This window comes from Barbus barbus, assembly GCF_936440315.1.
Source record: "Barbus barbus genome assembly, chromosome: 14".
In the NCBI taxonomy this organism is placed as follows: Eukaryota; Metazoa; Chordata; class Actinopteri; order Cypriniformes; family Cyprinidae; genus Barbus; species Barbus barbus.
In genome coordinates, this window is record NC_136742.1 from 23,515,210 (window position 1) to 23,534,963 (window position 19,754).

The 19,754-nt window shown below is 37.6% G+C and overlaps 1 protein-coding gene across 1 annotated transcript in view; it reads left to right on the forward strand.

Moving 5' to 3' along the window:
* Nucleotides 1-1,633: 1,633 nt before the first annotated feature.
* Nucleotides 1,634-19,754, forward strand: part of LOC306880068 (protein cornichon homolog 3-like) — a gene marked incomplete at both ends in the record, with an annotated part of 30,505 nt that continues 12,384 nt past the window's right edge. The window contains 3 exons of the mRNA XM_079433349.1: nt 1,634-1,711; nt 6,709-6,777; nt 11,464-11,511. Of these exons, the coding sequence (XP_079289475.1) occupies nt 1,634-1,711; nt 6,709-6,777; nt 11,464-11,511 (195 nt within the window). The remainder of the gene's footprint in view (nt 1,712-6,708; nt 6,778-11,463; nt 11,512-19,754) is intronic.

Here is a 19,754-nt window from a genome sequence, read left to right on the forward strand (position 1 = left end):
CCTTACCTCGTGTTCATCACGTAGCTAAATGATCCAGTGATCTTTGTACATTTGAGTTAAAGGCTGTAGACAAAACTACTGTAATAATCCGTTGCCAGGAGAGCATAAGCAAAACTGACAATAGCCTTCAGAGTCTGATACGTTCTGTAAATCGATTGTGTAGCCTATATATTTGTTTAATTATTCACTTACTTACTGCATTATTTATTCACACGGTAATTCTGTCGATCTCTTTGTTTGTTAGGATACGATACAAAATGTAAGTAAAATAATTTGAATTTGCCTGACATTAGACTGTCAAAACGCAAGATGGCGCAAGAAAGTAATTTATCCTTACAAGGATACTGTTAAAGTATGTCTTAATAATTTTATGTGTGTGAATACTCTATCTATCTATCTATCTATCTATCTATCTATCTATCTATCTATCTATCTATCTATCTATCTATCTATCTATCTATCTATCTATCTATCTATCTATCTATCTATCTATCTATCTATCTATCTATCTATCTATCTATCTATCTATCTATCTCTCTCTCTCTATAGCTTATATAATATCAAGTATTATAACTGATACGCTGCAGTGATTATTGCAGGCTACTAGAACATAACAGTCTAGAGGAAGTCTATGGAAAGTTTATGTAACAAGCATAACTAAAAAAGAAACAAAAAACTATTAAATCGCCTGAGCCAGAGTCATGTTTCTTAACTCAATGCAGATGAAATATGGAAAGTGGCCTGTCAGGATGAGGGCTGACTTTGATATTAACTAATTTTATAAATTTCTGATGGAGATATTTATAGCTGTGAAAACTTATAAAAGAGGAATATTTTTAAAATGACCCTCTTCTTTCTGTCAGGACATAGTTGTGATTCCTGAAAACATACAAAGACTACTAGCCATATAGGCTATTCTGTTTATTATGCAAACTATATGAAATGAGTTGTGGTGAGAGGACAGTTGGTTTTAAGGGTAGTGAGTGGTAATGTTATAACTGTGATTAAATAAAATGGTACAATTGTTTTTATTTTCATCTCATTAACATGTCGCTGTTTTAAAAAGTAATGGCAGGTAATTTTGTGGGACCTGCTTTGACCCAGTGTCTGATTTGCGAGAGACAGAGAAAGAGAGAGCCAAAGAGAGAGCGAGAGCTCTTTAAATCCACCTGTTAGCTGGCTTATATTCTCGCGCCTTTGGTTTGGGAAGGTGAATGATCGCCTGGACCGTGTGTCAGTGTTTTAACTCAAAGTTTAGCATTTTTCCAATGTCTTCACCGCGCACAGTCTGCATCTTTAATGGACTATCACTGCCGACGACACCCTAAGTATAATATTAATGCATCATTTGCTTAACCGTCCACAAAAGCCCTGATCTCGCAGGGCGCAACAGTGCTGCAACTCGCGCAAAATCGACACACCACAGGACTTTTTTTATTCATTCGTGAATATGGCAAAGTGACTGCACTGAACTGGAGCCGTGGTTTGCAACACATTGTTGCAAATATTTTGAAGAAGGACACGATGCTCTCCCTCTTGCATGCCCCGTAACTGCTTGCATTCATTCCGTCCAGCTTGGCTCGAGCTCCGTCTTCTCTCCCGGAGATTTTCCTTCCAGTTTCCTCTCTTCATTATGTTCACTTTCGCTGCCTTTTGCTATATGCTTTCCCTTGTCCTCTGTGCTTCTCTCATCTTCTTCGCGATCTGGCATGTAAGTGTTTTCATCTTTGATATGCTTTATGAAAATATGCTGCAGAATGGCATGCATGTGTCAGAGCAGAGGTTGCTGCATCAGACAAAACTGTTCATCACCAGATCAAAGCCTTCTTGATATTATGAATGTCTCTGGCATGTCTTACATCACCAAATCTAAAAGTCACTGATGATCATTTGAATGTAAATTGATAGTGAAATTAGACTTGGTTCACAGCATTGGTGCATATCCTGACTTGGTGGCACCAGCTTGTGTCAGGGAAGTCTTTGTACACCTTTTTTTGGGTTTCCCATCTCTCTAATGGGCAAAACACCTTTGTGGGTTGTTTCAGATCCTGTTTATCCATTTCAGGAAACACATACTTGCATTAATCCCCCTTATAGTTCAACTGTACAAGCCACAGTCAGTGTAATTTTCCAGCAGCAGTTTGTGCCTGACCTGTTTTGATGTTACTCTGTCCTTTATGTCTGTGCACTTTATGCAAGGTGTAACACTGTTTTTTTTCTTCCTTGAGGAAAGCTGCATTAAAGCACTGGCTCACATTCACAGAACTGCAAGACTGCTCTAGATTTGGGTCAGCACATTCGTTTGCCCTAGGCTTGCTTTTGCATAGTAACAGACTCTATAGCCTTAAGGGTTAAATAAGGGGTAATTATGAGGATATCACATTTGACCCAGACCTTTGTGTAAGACATCATTCAACTCAATCTATCTCCAATAACTGGCCTTGAATTATTCTAAAAGAAGTTCCTTTTATTTGTCAGTTATTTTGTGAGGAAGGCAGAAATGCTGTCCTCAGCGGTTTCAGCTTTTAAATCTTTAATAGACTTAATTCGATCGGCTCACAATGGGAAAATCCTGACACGTCAACCCTCTTTCACGTCTGCAAATTGAATACATTTTAGGTTTCGAGTGTAGGTTCAGCAGAGAATGCATTATGAGACAGCTTCTTCACTGTCCTTTTAAGCCATGTTGAAACACAGTATGTCACCCAAACATATCAAAGAGAGCAGCATCTGCTTTAAAAACCTATTATTAAATCATGACTATTGAATGCCAAGACATTGGGAAATTCTGAATATCAGTGGAAATTTTGTTGATAAGTGTCCTTCAGCCAACATCCTGTGTTGTAAGTGATTCTGTTTTTTAATAACTCACATAAATTCTTATTTATATATACAATTATCTTGCTGACAGTACTTATTGGCTGATGGCACCACACAAATGCACACAATCCCAGGGGACTATCTTGAGCTGTGGTGTGAAAAGCAGCAGACAGGGACAATATCCTATAAAGTACATTTCATGCTTTTAAGAACCCTCCACAAAGAAACTGTAAAAGCATCTACTATTATATAATATTAGTGATTAGGGTATAAATAATATCTACCAGCAAAGATAGCAAAATTCTTGAAATCTCTTACAGAACCTTTTAAAAGTTAATTTTTCAAACACTGCTAAGTCTATCTTTCTTTATCTTCTATCTGAATCTATCTGCCATCCTTTTCAAAGGGATCTAATGAGATGCCTAATCTGCATATTTCCATTTGTGTGTTATTCTACATCTGAGGGGAAATGATCCCCACATTAATTTAACTAACACTGAGAGTCAAAAGCTCCCTCAGCAGATGTTTTGAGTCCACTTTCACAGCCAGTGGAAACCAACACATTAGTGCCCACAAAACATTTGGCAAAGATGCACAGTTTAGAACAGTATTTAACAGATTTATGAATGCAGTGGTGCGTTCATCTGTGAAGGTTTAAATGTATTATTGAGATGTATAGTGGTTGTCCTAATTGTGGCACATTTCATTCAAAAATCCTGCAAGCTACTGTACTTCGAAGAGCTCTTGTTAAACATTGGAGGACAACTTGATTATTCTACAAGGGGAACTGTGTTAAACAGGCTTACACATGCTATGACTTGAATAATGCCAATATATTGCCAATGCCAATACAGTCCTTTTAGAACAAAACATCTTTGCTATACAGACTAGATTTTCAGTTACATCTATTCACAAAAACAGGTTAATGCTATGCATTTGAAAACAAAAACACACCACCTACACTAAACCCTACTCTAAATCTAACCCGTAGTGTAAGCAAAAGCTTGCTTTTACAAGAATAATAGTTTTCAGCTATTTTTCAGCTATTTTATCGTGACTCTGCATTGCAATTACAGTGCTTACCGGGGGTGCTACCAAGCAAGTTTACTACACCAGAAAAGCCATACATATGAAATCTGTTGTGATGCAAATGTAAAAATTGATTAGTTTACAAATTATACACTATGGAAAATAGTGTTTTGTCATAACATTATACATATTGTACCTCTCACAATATCCTAATTTGTGTGAAAAGAAATAAAAGTTGTTGGTGTTTTAATAACAATAATAACAATTCGTTACATTTATATAGCGCTTTTCTAGGCACTCAAAGCGCTTTACATAGTAAGGGGGGTATCTCCTCATCCACCACCAATGTGCAGCATCCACCTGGATGATGCGACGGCAGCCATAGTGCGCCAGAACGCCCACCACACACCAGCTTATTGGTGGAGAGGAGACAGTGATGAAGCCAATCAGTAGATATGGGGATGGTTAGGAGACCATGATGGTCAGAGGCCAATGGGCAAATTTGGCCAGGATGCCGGGGTTACACCCCTACTCTTTTTCGAAGGACATCCTGGGATTTTTTATGACCACAGAGAGTCAGGACCTCGGTTTAACGTCTCATCCGAAGGACGGTGCTTTTTACAGTATAGTGTCCCCATCACTATACTGGGGCGCTAGGACCCACCCAGACCGCAGGGTGAGCACCCCCTGCTGGCCTCACTAACACCTCTTCCAGCAGCAACCTAGTTTTCCCAGGAGGTCTCCCATCCAGGTACTGACCAGGCTCAACCCTGCTTAGCTTCAGTAGGCAACCAGTCTTGGGCTACAGGGTGATATGGCTGTTTTACTGCCACAATCGGTAATTTTAGCTGGAATCTGAGTGAATTGTATGTATATGTTAGTTTATGAAGTTTTGGAGCAACAAAATTTCCAATGAGCCTATGTTGGCTTTGTCATTTGGCTTACGCAAGCTAGTAGTATTAGGAAGGGCTTACGCAAGCTAGTGTATTAGGAAGGTATCTACCCCAAAATCTTGGGTAATACCACTAAGAAGTGGTATTAACACAATTTTGGAAATAACAGGCATTGGGTCAGTGTTAGAGAATGAGGTGATGGATTAGGACAAGTGTGATATCATTTGTAGATATTACAGCAGGCAATCAAAAAGAAATCTATAATTTCTCACAGCCCAGTTCCCTCTTACAGGCAACACAATGTGTTATAATCATGATAAATGTGACCCTGGACCAGAAAACCAGTCTTAAGTAGCACGGGTATATTTGTAGCAATAGCCAACAATACATTGTATGGGTCAAAATGATCAAATTTTCTTTTATGCCAAAAGTCATTAGGATATTAAGGAAAGATCATGTTCCATGAAGATATTTTGTATATTTCGTACTGTAAATATATAAAAACTTATTTTTTGATTAGTAATATGCATTGCTAAAAACTTTAAAGGCAATTTTCTCATTATTTAGATTTTTTTAACCCTCAGAGACCAGATTTTCAAATAGTTGTAGCTCAGCCAAATAGTGTCGTACATCAATGGAAAGATTATTTATTCAGCTTTTAGATTATGTATAAATCTCAATTTCAAAATATTGACCTTAATGATTAGTTTTGTGGTTCAGGGTCACAAATATGAGAATGTTTGAGGAAATCACATCTAATCATTTTAAATATTAGAGACAGAGTTTAAACCCATTCTATTCCGTGCATTATGAGTATATTTTATATACAAGTACAGCTCTCCAGTCAGCCCATCTTTTTTCAATACAACGTAATCCCCAGATGGGTAATCTGATGTCACATAGGGAACGAAACAGCAATGTTTCCACATGGATGCAATGTGCACATGTTACATTCTTTGTTGATTTTCTTTCTGGAAGGCATGTAACATATGCAGGAACATTTTGAATTTCTTACAACTATGATTAAGATTAATATGCTGCTGTCAGGTTTAAACCTGGCCTTATTTTAAATGAACCCCTTTTAAGTGGTTTTTATGCTTTATCAACATTTAGAAAAAGTGTTCAGTTATTTATATGTCACTAGTGTAGCTTATATGGTTCAATGATCCCCCTTTCATGCTGCAAGTTTAAATGTGATTATTAAAGGATGGACAGATTTTAAATGTGTATGTAATGCTTTTTTTCTGATTATGTAGCGGTTACACCGCACACACTTATTTGACAGTCAAGCAGAAAAGCAGTTAAACGCATAGCCCGTTTTTACTGCTCATGTCACCAACAGAATTGAGAGAATATTGATATACTACGGGAGAGGTAGTGTAGGAGGAGAGGGCAGTTTGGTTTGTAACAGGGGAAATAAGCTTGTCTAATTTGATCTAACTTTAATTTAGGCTTCTCTTGAATTGTGCATGAGCTATAGCCATGCGGCACCATAAGACCCTATTTGCTCTAATGCACTTACTAAAGGGGATCATTTCAAATGCCTTTGCAATCTGTATAATTTTTGTCACATCAAACACTATTTCCACCATCATGATATACTGGATATTCATGATATAGTAAAGATTTCAAGATATTGTAAACTCAAGAATCAAGAAAGATCCGTAATATTCAAGTTTATCGCATGTGGTCTTATGTATTTCCTTCTACAGTATATAAATGAATTGAATAATATGATTAATAATAGTATACAACATATTTCAGTTGTATCACCCAGCTCTACTTCTGCTATGCCAATGAGATGCTGAAATAATGGAGGATAAATCAAAGTAATAAAAGGAGCGCATATCCTTGAAAATCATGCAAACACTGCAAATCCATGTGTCTAGCCTAATGATAATGATTGTGTTCCTTTTTTTCTTTGAAAGTGAAAGTGAAAGTGACATACGGTGGTTTGGGTTTTCAGATAACAGCCTTTGATGAGCTTCAGGCAGACTTCAAGGTGCCGATCGATCAGGGCAATCCACTTCACGCGGTAAGTCATGCAAATAATGGACTTGATCATTTAATTCATTGCCCTTTCCTGCACTTCCATTGAAACGAATGAGTTTGTATGCGTGCGTGTGTTTATTTGTTTATGGTGGGAATATATTTTAGCAAGCCCTCTGATCTTTTGCAGGCACCAGGTGTGTTCCCTACCCCAAACTCTGAAACATTTCCTGTCATCCGCAGCATTGCATGAATAATCCATAGAGCAGCTGTCTTATGTGTTGTCTTTCCTCTGCTGGAGGCCCTGGCAGCTTTAATCTCGCTAATGAATTCAAACTGAAGCAACTTTTCCAGCTTTTTGGATACACCAACTGTTATCCAAAAGTTTAGAACAACATTGTCAATCTAGATGCCAGCATTGCAGAATAATTTACATGTGTGTGCTCGATACCTCGCCAGGCTACGTAGTGACAGAAAACAAAGCAAGAGGCACAGGCGAATGCAGATATTTTTGGTCTTTTGGACTTTGTGTCACTCAGAAAGTAGCACTGTGATGAAGTTTCTGAGTCATGTATCCGCGCCACACAAAACTTTTGTATTCATAATTTATTGCTGTCTTCCCAACAAAGTGTCAAAGTAAAAGATACACGCTCTATATGTCATGCACCCCTCTGTCAGACTGGAGGGAACTATGGAGGATCTGGAAGGTGGGGGGTGCTAAAAGATTGATGGCCTCCTAGCTGATCTCACCACCCAGTCAAGTCAATCTAACACCCTGCCTGGCTAATTGGTGGCTTCTGTCAGTCTTCAGCTGGGAGGAAGTCAGGACTTCATCCTGTGATTCTCATTGGAGCTCCCCTTATGACTCTAGTCTGCACAGTACTGCTGCACTCACGGTGTTCAGTCCCTCAGGCTCCTTTTACACCTGGCATTAATGTGCTTTTCATAACCAGACAGCAAAATTATTTCTTTATGAGTAGTTTTTAGGGCTGAGAATTCATTTAATGCTGTTAATATAGATGCAGTAATTCACACAATTAATGCAGCTTTGTTTTTTGGGTTGTTTTTTTTATTTCTGAGGGTAGCTAATGTTTTATTATGCTTATGCTGTTTGGGTCGAAACAACACAGCCTGCATGTACCCTGTGATCAGCCATACTATATTATTAATTTGTTCCTCAGAAACTGAGGGGGGAAAACAGCAGTATTGGTAAAAAAAAAAAAAGGATAACTGTGAGACTGGCCTTGATAGTACTTGATAGTAAGAAGATATTAGCATACGATGAGACAGAATAGAGAATCTTGAATTAAGTTTATTTTACTTACCCCGCTGGCAAGCAGTTTTTCCCCCTGTTTAAGCAGAAATTTATAGTAAAAATATACAAATAATAACAGTATCAGTATCACTATTCATATTAACAATATTGGTGAGACTGGCTTTGATAGTAATTTTATGTAATTGTATGTGAAATTTTATATTGTGTTATATTTTATGTAAAATGTAATATCTTTATGCTGATTGTATATTCATTTTGGGATTAAATATGCAATTATTATTACACATTTTAATGTTAGATGCAATTAAGTGAGATGAATTATGAACAGAAAACTGTGATTATTCACTTCAAAATGTTTACTCCATTTCCAACTTGTTTTCTTGGAGATAATATCTAAACATTCTTTAAACAAGATACATCCACAAACCAAAATTGCTAAAGATGTTATCATAAGATAACAATTTTTCTTATCCTGTTTGGAAAATAGCACTTTTCTTGTTTTAAGCATAGAACTTAACAAAAATTAGTGAGGGTTAAACATTTTAAACTTTAATATCGCTGATAAATAAGGGAGCAAGAGCTAGCAGAACCATCGCATTTAACTGCCCTTGACTGTCACTGCCTGGCTAATTCTGTGGAGGCATTCAAGACATAATTCTCCAGCAATTAAACACTTCTGATGCTATTCTTTTATAAGATCCTCTAATAATCCTTGATGAGTTTTCTTTATGTGTTGAAACGAGGCATCTTTCATGTTAATGTTATGAGCTCATTAGATGGAATTTGTATCTGCTGTGCTGCCTGATGTGCACAAACTTTTAATATTTTATCATGCTAATGTTCTCGATAGACATTACCATGCATGTGGCTGATTTCAATGTAAAACAACACTAAATTAGAAGTGTCATTATGTTGCTTGCATGATTGCAAGAGTTTTTTTGATCCAGATGTTTATCAGCATGCACAATATGAGCAATCCAACACATCAGCTCAGTAAGAAAAATTCAATACACTGTGAATCAAACTCAGTGCTAAGCTTTACCAGTTGAGTTACGGAAGCATTGATAAAACATTAGCTAATTGTCTACTATTCAAAACTTATGGTAACAATATCACCTACCACGTCCATTTTAGATTTGACATTAGACAAGCCAGAATTATTCACACAATAAGCTATTTTCATAAAAGTAAAAAAAAAGTGAAAATTATTAATATGATTCAGAATTTTGTTTTCTAAAACAGATTGTGGTCAGCAAAAACTGTCTGCAAATGAACCCCTATTGAATGCATTCTAAGCCATATTTTGTTATAATTGTTTTTACGTTACATATTTTTGTTCATGGTTTGAGTATAAGGAGATGCCACATATAGCAACATATCTATGTTGGCATCTGCCTAATTTGGCTAGTGTCTAAAGTGACCAAAATTAGTTTATTCCGAGGCTCAGCTTTTTATCACATCTGTTCATGCTCTTTTCATGCCATAATTATAGATGTGTTACAGAGATGACAGACTGCTGTGTTTGCATTTGTATGTCCGTCAAGAATTACCCATTTATATGATGCAGATTCCATGGCTCAAGAACATAATATTCTTGCTGCTGTATTGACTCTTTGTCCTATATTTAATATATTGTTTACACTGTATGCCAGCACTTGTCAGGCAGAATTTGTGCTGACGAATATTTCAAAGGGAGCTGAGTCTAATTGCCTGCTAATTAAAAGTGCTGATATGGCTGCAGTTATCTCTAGACGCTATGGCTGCCAGTGGAATATATTTGCATGCTGTTGTTGAGGAGGAACGGTGTGAAAAAATGTCTTAAGCAAATTTGGATGAACTAAAATGAGGTGCGACCCAAAAATAGGCCGAGTGTTGAGTTGAGTGTAAAGTTGAGTGTAACTTTCATGGATGTTTGGTGTAATCTCTGAAACACAGCTGTGTGCGGAACAAGAGAGTGGGAGGTTGCCAATCAAACCCTTGAAAAAACTGCTTAAAAATACACTGAGGAAACTTTGGGAAAATAGCTGCATATCAATTACTTTTCTCAAATTCAGCAAATAAGTCTAATGCCACATTTTTTACTAGTGGAATTATTTGTATCTTTGATAAATATATTGCAAGATAATTGTAGTAAAACAGTTTTAATAAGTAATATATACATTTTAATGAATATACTGATGTAGTTTATAATATAATATTATGTATAAATTGTATAAATTATTATATTATATTATATGTTAATATATTAAACAAACAACTTTTTTTTCTTCAATATATTATACTGCATATTATTCGAGCCTGGACACATATTAAATGAGAGATTAGGTTATTGCAAAGTTTGTCTCCCATGTGCTATTTTGAATAGTCTGTAAAAAAAAAAAAAAAAAATAACAATAATATAATTTTATAAAATGTAAGAAAAATAAAGTAGGTAAATAAATATTAAATTTCCCCTGTCTGAAAATCATTTGTACATGTAAAAACATATGCTGGGAAAAGAATACAGCATCATCATTAGTGTGTGTGTGTGTGTGTGTGTGTGTGTGTATGATTAAACTGACTAACAAGGCCATTTCTGAGTAGGAGTGGTCACTATGGGTGGTTCTGTGGATCAGTGAATAACAGTGCAAATTATTTAATTATTTACATGTGCAGGCTAGTAGTGTGAATTATGCATATAAAAAATAGCAATCAAATATGTATGTTAAGACTTATGTTAGAAAACAGCATCTATGCACTCCTCCTGCCAAGTGACGAACAGTGCTCTTTTAGGCAAAGTGCTGCCATTTTTCTTCTGTGTTACTCGTGTATGATTTATTTGTGCCTTAACATATGTTCATACATGCCTCCTATTGCGTTCTGCTGCTTTTTGTGCCTCAAATATGAAAAGAAATATTCCATAGTGCATATGAAAAAAAGCATGCAGAGAAAGTAAATTTAGGATGAAAAAACTCTAGCCTGGTTGAAGTCTTCAGACTTTGCATTGAGATCTCTGTTGAAGTAGATTTATTCCACCTCACACATGTGATTACATGTGATATCGCCACTTTTCCTGCCCCCAAAACATACATGTTTGGATGTAATCGCCATATGCCATTTTCACATGCCGTTTTTTCCACCTCTTGGCAGTTGTTTTTCTAAATGCAAGTCCCTTGATGTCCTTGCCAGTGTATAGTGCTCTGTGATTTTGCAAGGGAACACGGGCCAGGAGCCGAGGGAAGACAAGAGCCTTAGGCAGCAGTGCATGTCAAAGCCATAACAACTGTGCAACAAACACCTATTATGTGAATGCATATACACTTTTAAACCTAGTTAAAGTTAAAACCTACTCCACTACTCCTGCTTCTTTGATGCATAACATCAGCATTTTAGCAGCTGAAGGATGCTAGTTTTATCCTTGAGATTGGCATTTTAGGTGTTATGGGAGATTTAACAGATATTTATTTATCTTAACAGCGAGAAAGACTTCGAAATATTGAGAGGATCTGCTGCCTGCTGAGAAAGGTATGTAACATCTTTATCTGTGGGGGGAATTTCAAAGTTTAACCCATCCTGATTGACAACTATACTAAAGACTCAAGGGGACATGTACTGTATTTTACACTTCGATTTTCCTTTTGTTTAAAATAATCATAATACATAGTAAACTTTAACCAAAGGATATTGTCATGGAGCCTGTGATGAGTAGAATCCAATTTTAGCTATGACCCTTTCTATTGTATGTATTTGTAGTAAGACAATAATTTGGCAACATTTTATGATTCATTTCATTACAAATATTATATTATATTATGATATTATATTATATGGGAAACTGGTGCTTACATTTTTCAGTATGCTGCAATATATGCATGGTTATGTATGGCTATATATTGATAAATATAAATATTACATTGAAAATGATGATGTTTCAATCAAAGTTATTATAAAGTGTTTCCCACACCTACATAGTGTGAAACTGAATGCATTCCGGGTGTTTGAACATTTGAATCCAAGCACTATCCAAGTTACAAGGGGCCAGAACCTGTTATGTTCCATATATATATTGTGCCAACATCAGCAGAACGCCTTTATGAGTAATATGTTTGATGGTATGAGGCTCATCTAGAGTCCCAGCTGCTCCGTGTGCATGTGCACCTCGCAGAAAAGGTTTCTGCTGTCAATCAGTTTCACTTGACTGCAAATGCAAAAGAAAACACTGTCTGACAAAAACACTTATCCAAGCAGAGTCCACAAGGGCTTTATTTGTGCTTGAGCTGAATTGCCTTTAATTTTACAGACACACCATTTATAAAATGGTTTGCAGCTTGTGATTGGACAAGCCACGTTTTGGCAATGAATGGTTTTAAAGCTAGTGTTTAAAGCTAGCTCTGTTTCCCCCCTCCCTCTTTGTTTCTCAGTTGGGGTCTTTATGTACACAGGGCATGTGGTTTGCTATTTATTATCATTATTAATTATCTTGGTTGTAAACATTAGCTTAAGGCTCTTATCGCTTCCCAATGGGCCACAGTGCCTTTGCTTTCACTGACATGAGCACAGTGATAATTTGTGAGATTCAAGCCAGAGACTAAATAAACAAAAGTGCATTTCCATTCTGAACATCTAGTCCTATAACAGATGATATCTCTTTACTCAGCAAATAAGAGAGTTTAATATATTTGTGAATGGGAGAATACGCATATACCTTGCAGAGTTTTTGTCAGTGAGACAATTTTATTGCTGAGTGAATCTGTGGATTGTGCATCTTTCCAGAATGAGACATTCAGTTATGCTCACAGGTATTCAACGCTAGGGTGACAAAAGCTAGCATGAGATCATTTATTTTCCCCCACTAGAGGTGCAGAATATTTTTCACAGCCGACAAACAAACATGCATGTTTTCTCATTTTTGTCAGTTTTTGACATCTGTGTCATTTCGTGTGTATTCACCAAAACGTCTGGGGAAAAAAAGAGAAAGGAATGGTGGTTTGTTTGACTGACTTCGAGTCAGTCAGACAAACTTATGCTGAGTCACACAGAGCTTCCTTGCAAAACACGAGCATATTTCTAGACAACTGCTAACACATCTTTTGCAGGATCCATAATTCAGATACCTTACACTTTAATAAATGTATACACATTAATACAGAGTGTATTTGTTTGTAACAAACAAACACACACACAGTTTGCAGTCAGTAAGATTTTTTTGTTTTTTGGATGCATATATCGATTATTGATTACAGTACACTGTAAAAAAAAATACAAATGAAATTAAGGCAACCAGCTTCAGTAGATTTTTGAGTTTTCTCAACTTGTTGTTTTAAGTTTATACAACAAAAAGTTGAGAATCTTCTACAAAAATAAGTTGAGAGAGCTCAAAAATCTGCTGAAGCTGGTTGCCTTAAAAATGTGATTTGGCTCAACTTTTTTTTTTTACAGTGTATACTGTAAATACAGTAACAGTAATGTTTCCAATATTAATAATATTTTAAATTAACTGCTTTCTATTCATTCATTCATTCATTCCTTTGATGGAAAAGCTGAAATTTCAGCAGCATTACTCCAGTTTTCAGTCCTTCAAAAACTATTTAAATATACTTATTTGGTGCACAAGAAACTTGAACAAATGATTAATTATCAGCGTTGAAAACAGTTGTGCTGCCTAATATTTTGGTGGTAACTGTGATTCATTCATTGTAATTATCTGTCATTCAGGTTTCCTAATTAATAGAAAGTTTTAAAAATAGCATTTACTTTAAATATCAACCTTTTATAACATTATACATATCTTCACTTTGATAAATAAAAATTATTTTTTTTGAATGATAGCGTATATAAATTAGGTTGTATTTTTGTTTTATTGATTTTGTTTATTTAAAACATTATCTGTTCAGGTGTTCAACATAAGTAAAAATTGTTTAATTTAAAAAAAATATGGCTCTCTGACAAAATTATAAATGATATCATCACCATTTAATTCAACAGTTCTGCTCTGTGTCTTTGTATCTATGTTTAATAATAGTTTCATTTTGCTGTGAAGTTCTGTCCCTGCAGTTTACCATCATTGTTTTGACCCTGTCTTTCTCTTAAGCTAAGCTTTTCCATCTAACTCTGAAGGTCAAGGTCAATATTCCAGCAGTCAATCAGAGGCGTCCGCTGGGGGAGTGCGGCGTAATCCCCTATGGTTGCCAATGCTGTGTGTTTGGTCTTCAAACGAGAAGCTACTTTTTGATGTTGAAGTACAAACGTTTCTGTCCTCTCATCATTCCACTTCACACTTGCATTCATCACCAAAGGCATTTGCACAGAATTTGCGATAAATGGAAATGACAAGGTGGAACTGAAAGGCAGAGGCTCATTCATAAAAGACCTGTATGATATGCATATCTCTTTGGAAACTATCCTAATGATGTTCGGGTACATGCTGATACACATAATTCGATATACGACAGAGCATAAAACATTTGATGAAACTTTTTTTGAACCCAGGTAATTTCTGAATAGTGTTTTTGAAACATTATTATTATTATTATTATCATCAATATTTAAAACAGTTGAGTACACTTTTCAGGATTTTTTTATATATTAAATTTTTTTTGTTTTTTTTAAATAAAAAGCTTTTGTAACATTATACACTATACCATTCCAAAGCTTGGAGTCTGTATGATTTTTTATTTAATTTTCTTTTTAATAATGGGGTAATGATAGAAATTAATACTTTTTTATTTAGCAAGGATGCTTTAAATTGATCAAAAGTGATGATAAAGACATGTATGTTGTTACAAAAGATTTCTATTTCAGATAAAAGGAAACCTGAAAAAAAATTCTACTCTATAATAATAATAATAATAATGTTTTTTGAGAATCAAGTTAGAATATTCAAATGATTTCTGAAGGATCATGTGACTGGAGTAATGATGCTAAAATTCAGTTTTGAAATCATAGGAATACATTACATTTTAAAATATATTCAAATAGAAAACAGTTACTTTAAATAGTAAAAAATATTTTCAGATTTTACTGTTTTGTTGTACTTTGGATCAAATAAATGCAGGCTTGGTGAATAGAAGAGAATTCTTTAAAACATTAAAATCTTTTGACTGGTAGTGTATTTGTACACTCTAAAAAATGCTGGGCTAAATATGGACAAACCCAGCGACTGGGTTGTTTTCAACTAACAGTTGAGTTAAATGTTTAACCCAACCTTCTGGGCAGTAACCCAACCGCTGGGTCAAAAACAACTCTATCGCTGGGTTTGTCCATATTTTACCCAGTGCTGGGTTGTTTTTAACCCTGCATTTTTTAGAGTGTATTTTTTTAAACATGCACACACAAAGTATACCCAATTATTTATATTATGGTGATAACACAGGCCTTGTTAAGAGATTGAGATGCACTTTTTCAAGCATAAATCAGAACAAACCTCAGATTTGTAGACTGCTGTGTTTCACCCCAATCACAGTCTCTCGCTCATATGACTTTTCCAAGCAATCCTTATCTCATTAGAGCAGGGAATGTGATTTTTCTTTTTCACACCCTATGCTGATATACTTGGGGGCGCAGTAAGAAATCCTGCCTCTGCCTGGAGGAAAAGCTCCATTTGCCATCAAAGGGCTCATGGCAGAGAACAAGGTTGGGGCTTTGTTGCACTGTTCTGAGTCTCTTACCCAGCCAAAAGCAGCCCAGCCGTCATCAGACAGTTCAGCGCAGAGACTAAACTACTGCTGCCGAGGCGTAGCCTGCAAATCAATTTGCATGAGCTGCCTAGATTGGTCGTGTACAATGAAAAATGGAAACTTGCTTGAGAATTTATTAGCTTGTGATGTATATGCTAAACTCTTTTCAGAAAGAAAACCATGGTTAAAAATAAACCTGTGTTATCAAGCCTCTTGTAGCCGGTCCCACGTTGCAGGAGAAAAGAGCATTATCCTTCGTGGCTTTTAAAAATAGCAACATCTGGCTGGTAATCAGACAGTATCTTGTCTCTGTATGCATCTTGTTAGGTCTGAGACATGGGTGTGTAGGGGGCAGCAGGGGCCTATTAGCCTGTCACCAGCCTCTGAGACAATGTGCTCTCAGCAGAGGTGTGGCAGTGATGCTGCTGCTGCTGCTGATCATCTGTGGTATAATTAACTCTGGCCCTAAAAATCACAATCTTCCACTATAACTTTCAATTAGTGTAGTGTAGCCCTTCCAGCTTGACGTCATTCGCTCCTACCCAAGGTTGACTTACATTTGCATATTTATTATGTTTTGTTTTTTGCCAGTCTGATTGTTTAAAAGTGTTACATTCTTTTCTGCAATGAATATTTTACCAATTAGATTTCAATATTCAATAAATTCAATAAATTCACATTATATACTGCATGCAGAAAGGATATAGCAGGGTTGTAAGAAACGGCATCATCTGCAAAAATAAACATATTTCAGTAACTTTGTTAATATAACATGTTCAGTAACCGCTTCACTTGCAGATTCATTATTGGCAAACTGAATCATTTTCAATTAAGTTTATTATTTCTTATTTAAATAATTTACATTTACATATTGTTTTATTCTGAAAGAAAGGATATTAAAGGATTGTAGAAACACTTCATAATGTATTACTACAAGGTAGATATTATTTGTTGATAATAGATATTATGTCAGGGTTTTGTCACAGCAGTTTACAAGAGCAATACCCAGATGCAGAATTATCAAGGGAGTGACCTGGACAAAGCTTGGCTGGAGAACAAAGGAGATAGAGCAGCACCAGTCAATGAGACCACTGGAGATCAGGCAGCAGCTTGAGCAACCAGAGCTTGATACTTTGAGCTGTAGTGAAACTAGTCCAGTCAGATAGCCAGGTCTTGAGAACAGCAGCCAGGGGGAATTAGGACACCGAACAGGAACAAACACTAGACAAAACACAACACATAAGACAAAACAACAAGCAAAAAAATAAGACACTAACTACACACTATGATTGGAAAGGGGAAAAAAATCAAACTGCAGAGAGCAAATAAAACAAAAAGAATGAACCAAAAGGCAAATTCCAGGAATCGATAACTGGAATATAAACTGGCTAAAACTAAATCAAAATAAAGAAAAGCCAAAATAAAGGCTAGAGAAAACTAGATCAAAAATAAATACATTAATTAGACTTGAGCAAAATAACAAAAGCAAAGAAATCCTAATAAACTTCAAGAGAACTAAATGCAAAGCTAGACTGACAAGGAGAGTAAAAAAATCACTACTAATACAATTAGTTGACTGACAATGAATTCTCTTGCACACAAGGAGCTAACGCAACGAACCAGTAGAGACATGAGGGAAAAGGGCAGAATATAAAGGAGCTGAGCATATGAGGATCAGGTGGACACAATCACATAAACAAGGACTAGACTAGGACTAAACAGGGGGGTGGGGTAACTGGAAACCAGGAGGCAGGGCAAGAGGAGCACATGGCAGGACCATGACAGTGCCCCCCCCCCCCCCCTCCAATGGACGTCTCCAGGCATCCACACTGGGTGAAGGAGTCCTAGGGAAAACTGGGTTAATCAGGGACAAAGGGTCTACCAACTGGGGGGGCAGGTGGGGAGGAAAGATTGGAGGTCCAGTGTGGCCAGGAAACACAGGGGGTGGGGGTTCACCAGTTTCTGTTGAGGCAACAGTGTTGATTAGAGTGCCCACCTTGGACAAAACAGGTCTCATTAATAATTCAGATGGTGCTGTTTCAGATTCCTTCAACACAGGCTTAGCTGGTGGAGTAGGCGGCTTAGGGGTTGGTTCCAGACTGTATACCTCTGGAACCACTGAATACAGGACCAACTGAGTCGGGTCCTCCTGGACCACAGGATTAGCGACCTCTTGACTCAGACTCTCCTGGACCTCTGGACTGTGGGCCTCTTGATAACACCATCATCACAGACACCCTTCAGAATAAACTGTCTCAACTCTCCGTCCCCACCTCCGTCTGTCAGTGGATCACCAGCTTCCTGACAGACAGACAGCAGTTAGTAAAGCTTGGTAAATCCACATCCAGCACCCACACCATCAGCACTGGAGCTCCTCAGGGCTGCGTTCTCTCCCCACTGCTCTTCTCCCTCTACACCAACGACTGCACATCTAAAGACCCCACTGTCAAGCTCCTGAAGTTTGCAGACGGCACCACACTGATCGGCCTTATTCAGGATGGTGACAAGTCTGCTTACAGACATGAGGTTAAGGAGCTGGCTGTATGGTGCAGTCTTAACAACCTGGAGCTGAACACGCTCAAAACTGTGGAGATGATCGTGGACTTCAGGAGAAATCCCCCTGCACTCCCCCCACTCACCATCATGAACAGCACTGTAACAACAGTGGAGTCATTCAGATTCCTGGGCACCACCATCTCTCAGGACCTGAAGTGGGACAATCACATTGACTCTATTGTGAAAAAGGCCCAGCAGAGGTTGTACTTCCTTCACCAGCTGAGGAAGTTCAACCTGCCACAGGAGCTGCTGATACAATTCTACTCTGCCATCATTGAATCTGTCCTCTGCACTTCAATAACTGTCTGGTTCAGCTCAGCTACCAAATCTGACCTCAGAAGACTACGGTGAGTAGTCCGGACTGCTGAGCGAATCATTGGTACAACCCTCCCCACTCTCCAAGAACTGTACTCATCCAGAGTGAGCAAAAGGGCTGGTAAAATCACTCTGGACCCCTCACATCCAGCACACTCCCTCTTTGAACTGTTACCGTCTGGTCGACGCTACAGAGCTCTGAGAACCAGAACGACCAGACATAGAAACAGTTTCTTCCCTCAGGCAATCCATCTCATGAACATTTGACAATAAAACACGGAACACACAACTCTATTATTTATTCACCACACTTGCTTACTTTTTTATTTATCTTTTTTTTTTTTTTTTTCAAATTTGCACATATCAGACCTGTACACACATAATTGTCTATATTATATATTGTGTTTTTGCTGTTTTTGTACATTGCCTATTTGGATATTTGTATTATTCTTTATTATCTGTGTCCTGTCCTGTTGCTGTCTCTCTGTTGCACTGTGGAGCTTCTGTCACTAAAACAAATTCCTCGTATGTGTAAACATACTTGGCCAATAAAGCTCATTCTGATTCTGATTCGGATACAAGCCCTCCTGGACCAATGGGTTTGAGCTCTCCTGATTCTGGTCCTCCTGGACCACTGGGATAGGGACCATCAGAATCGGGTCCTCTGGAACCACAAAACTCAAGGGGACCTGACTCGGGCCCTCCTGGGCCAATGGATCTGAAACCTCTGGACTCAGGTCCTCCTGGACCAATGTGCTTGGGGACCTCTGAAAGAAGAGCATTTGACTGCACAATATGTGCCCTCCTTTTACGTCTTTGAGGACTCAAAGGTGCATGATTGGCCGCTTCTGGCGTGACTGCAACCCTCTCAATCAACTCAGGAATGACTGAAGATACCTTGACCCACTCTGGGAGGATTTGGACGGACTTGACAGACTCTAGGATAACTTGGGCAGACTCGACAGACTAAGGGGTGACTGGTGTGAACTCGACTGGCTCTGGACTGGCAGGAGCAGACTCGACCGGCTCTGGACCTGATGCAGTGTTCTGGGCTGCTCTCTTCCTTCTCGACTTACACTTCTTCTTTGGAGTCAGAAGATGATCTGGGACTTGACTCAGCGTAGGTAGAGAAACAGGTTGGTTGCTATAGATGGGCTCAGGGGCTGGAGCCGACACTGAGGACTCACTGGCAGATGCAGCAACTCGAGCCGCCCTCTTTCT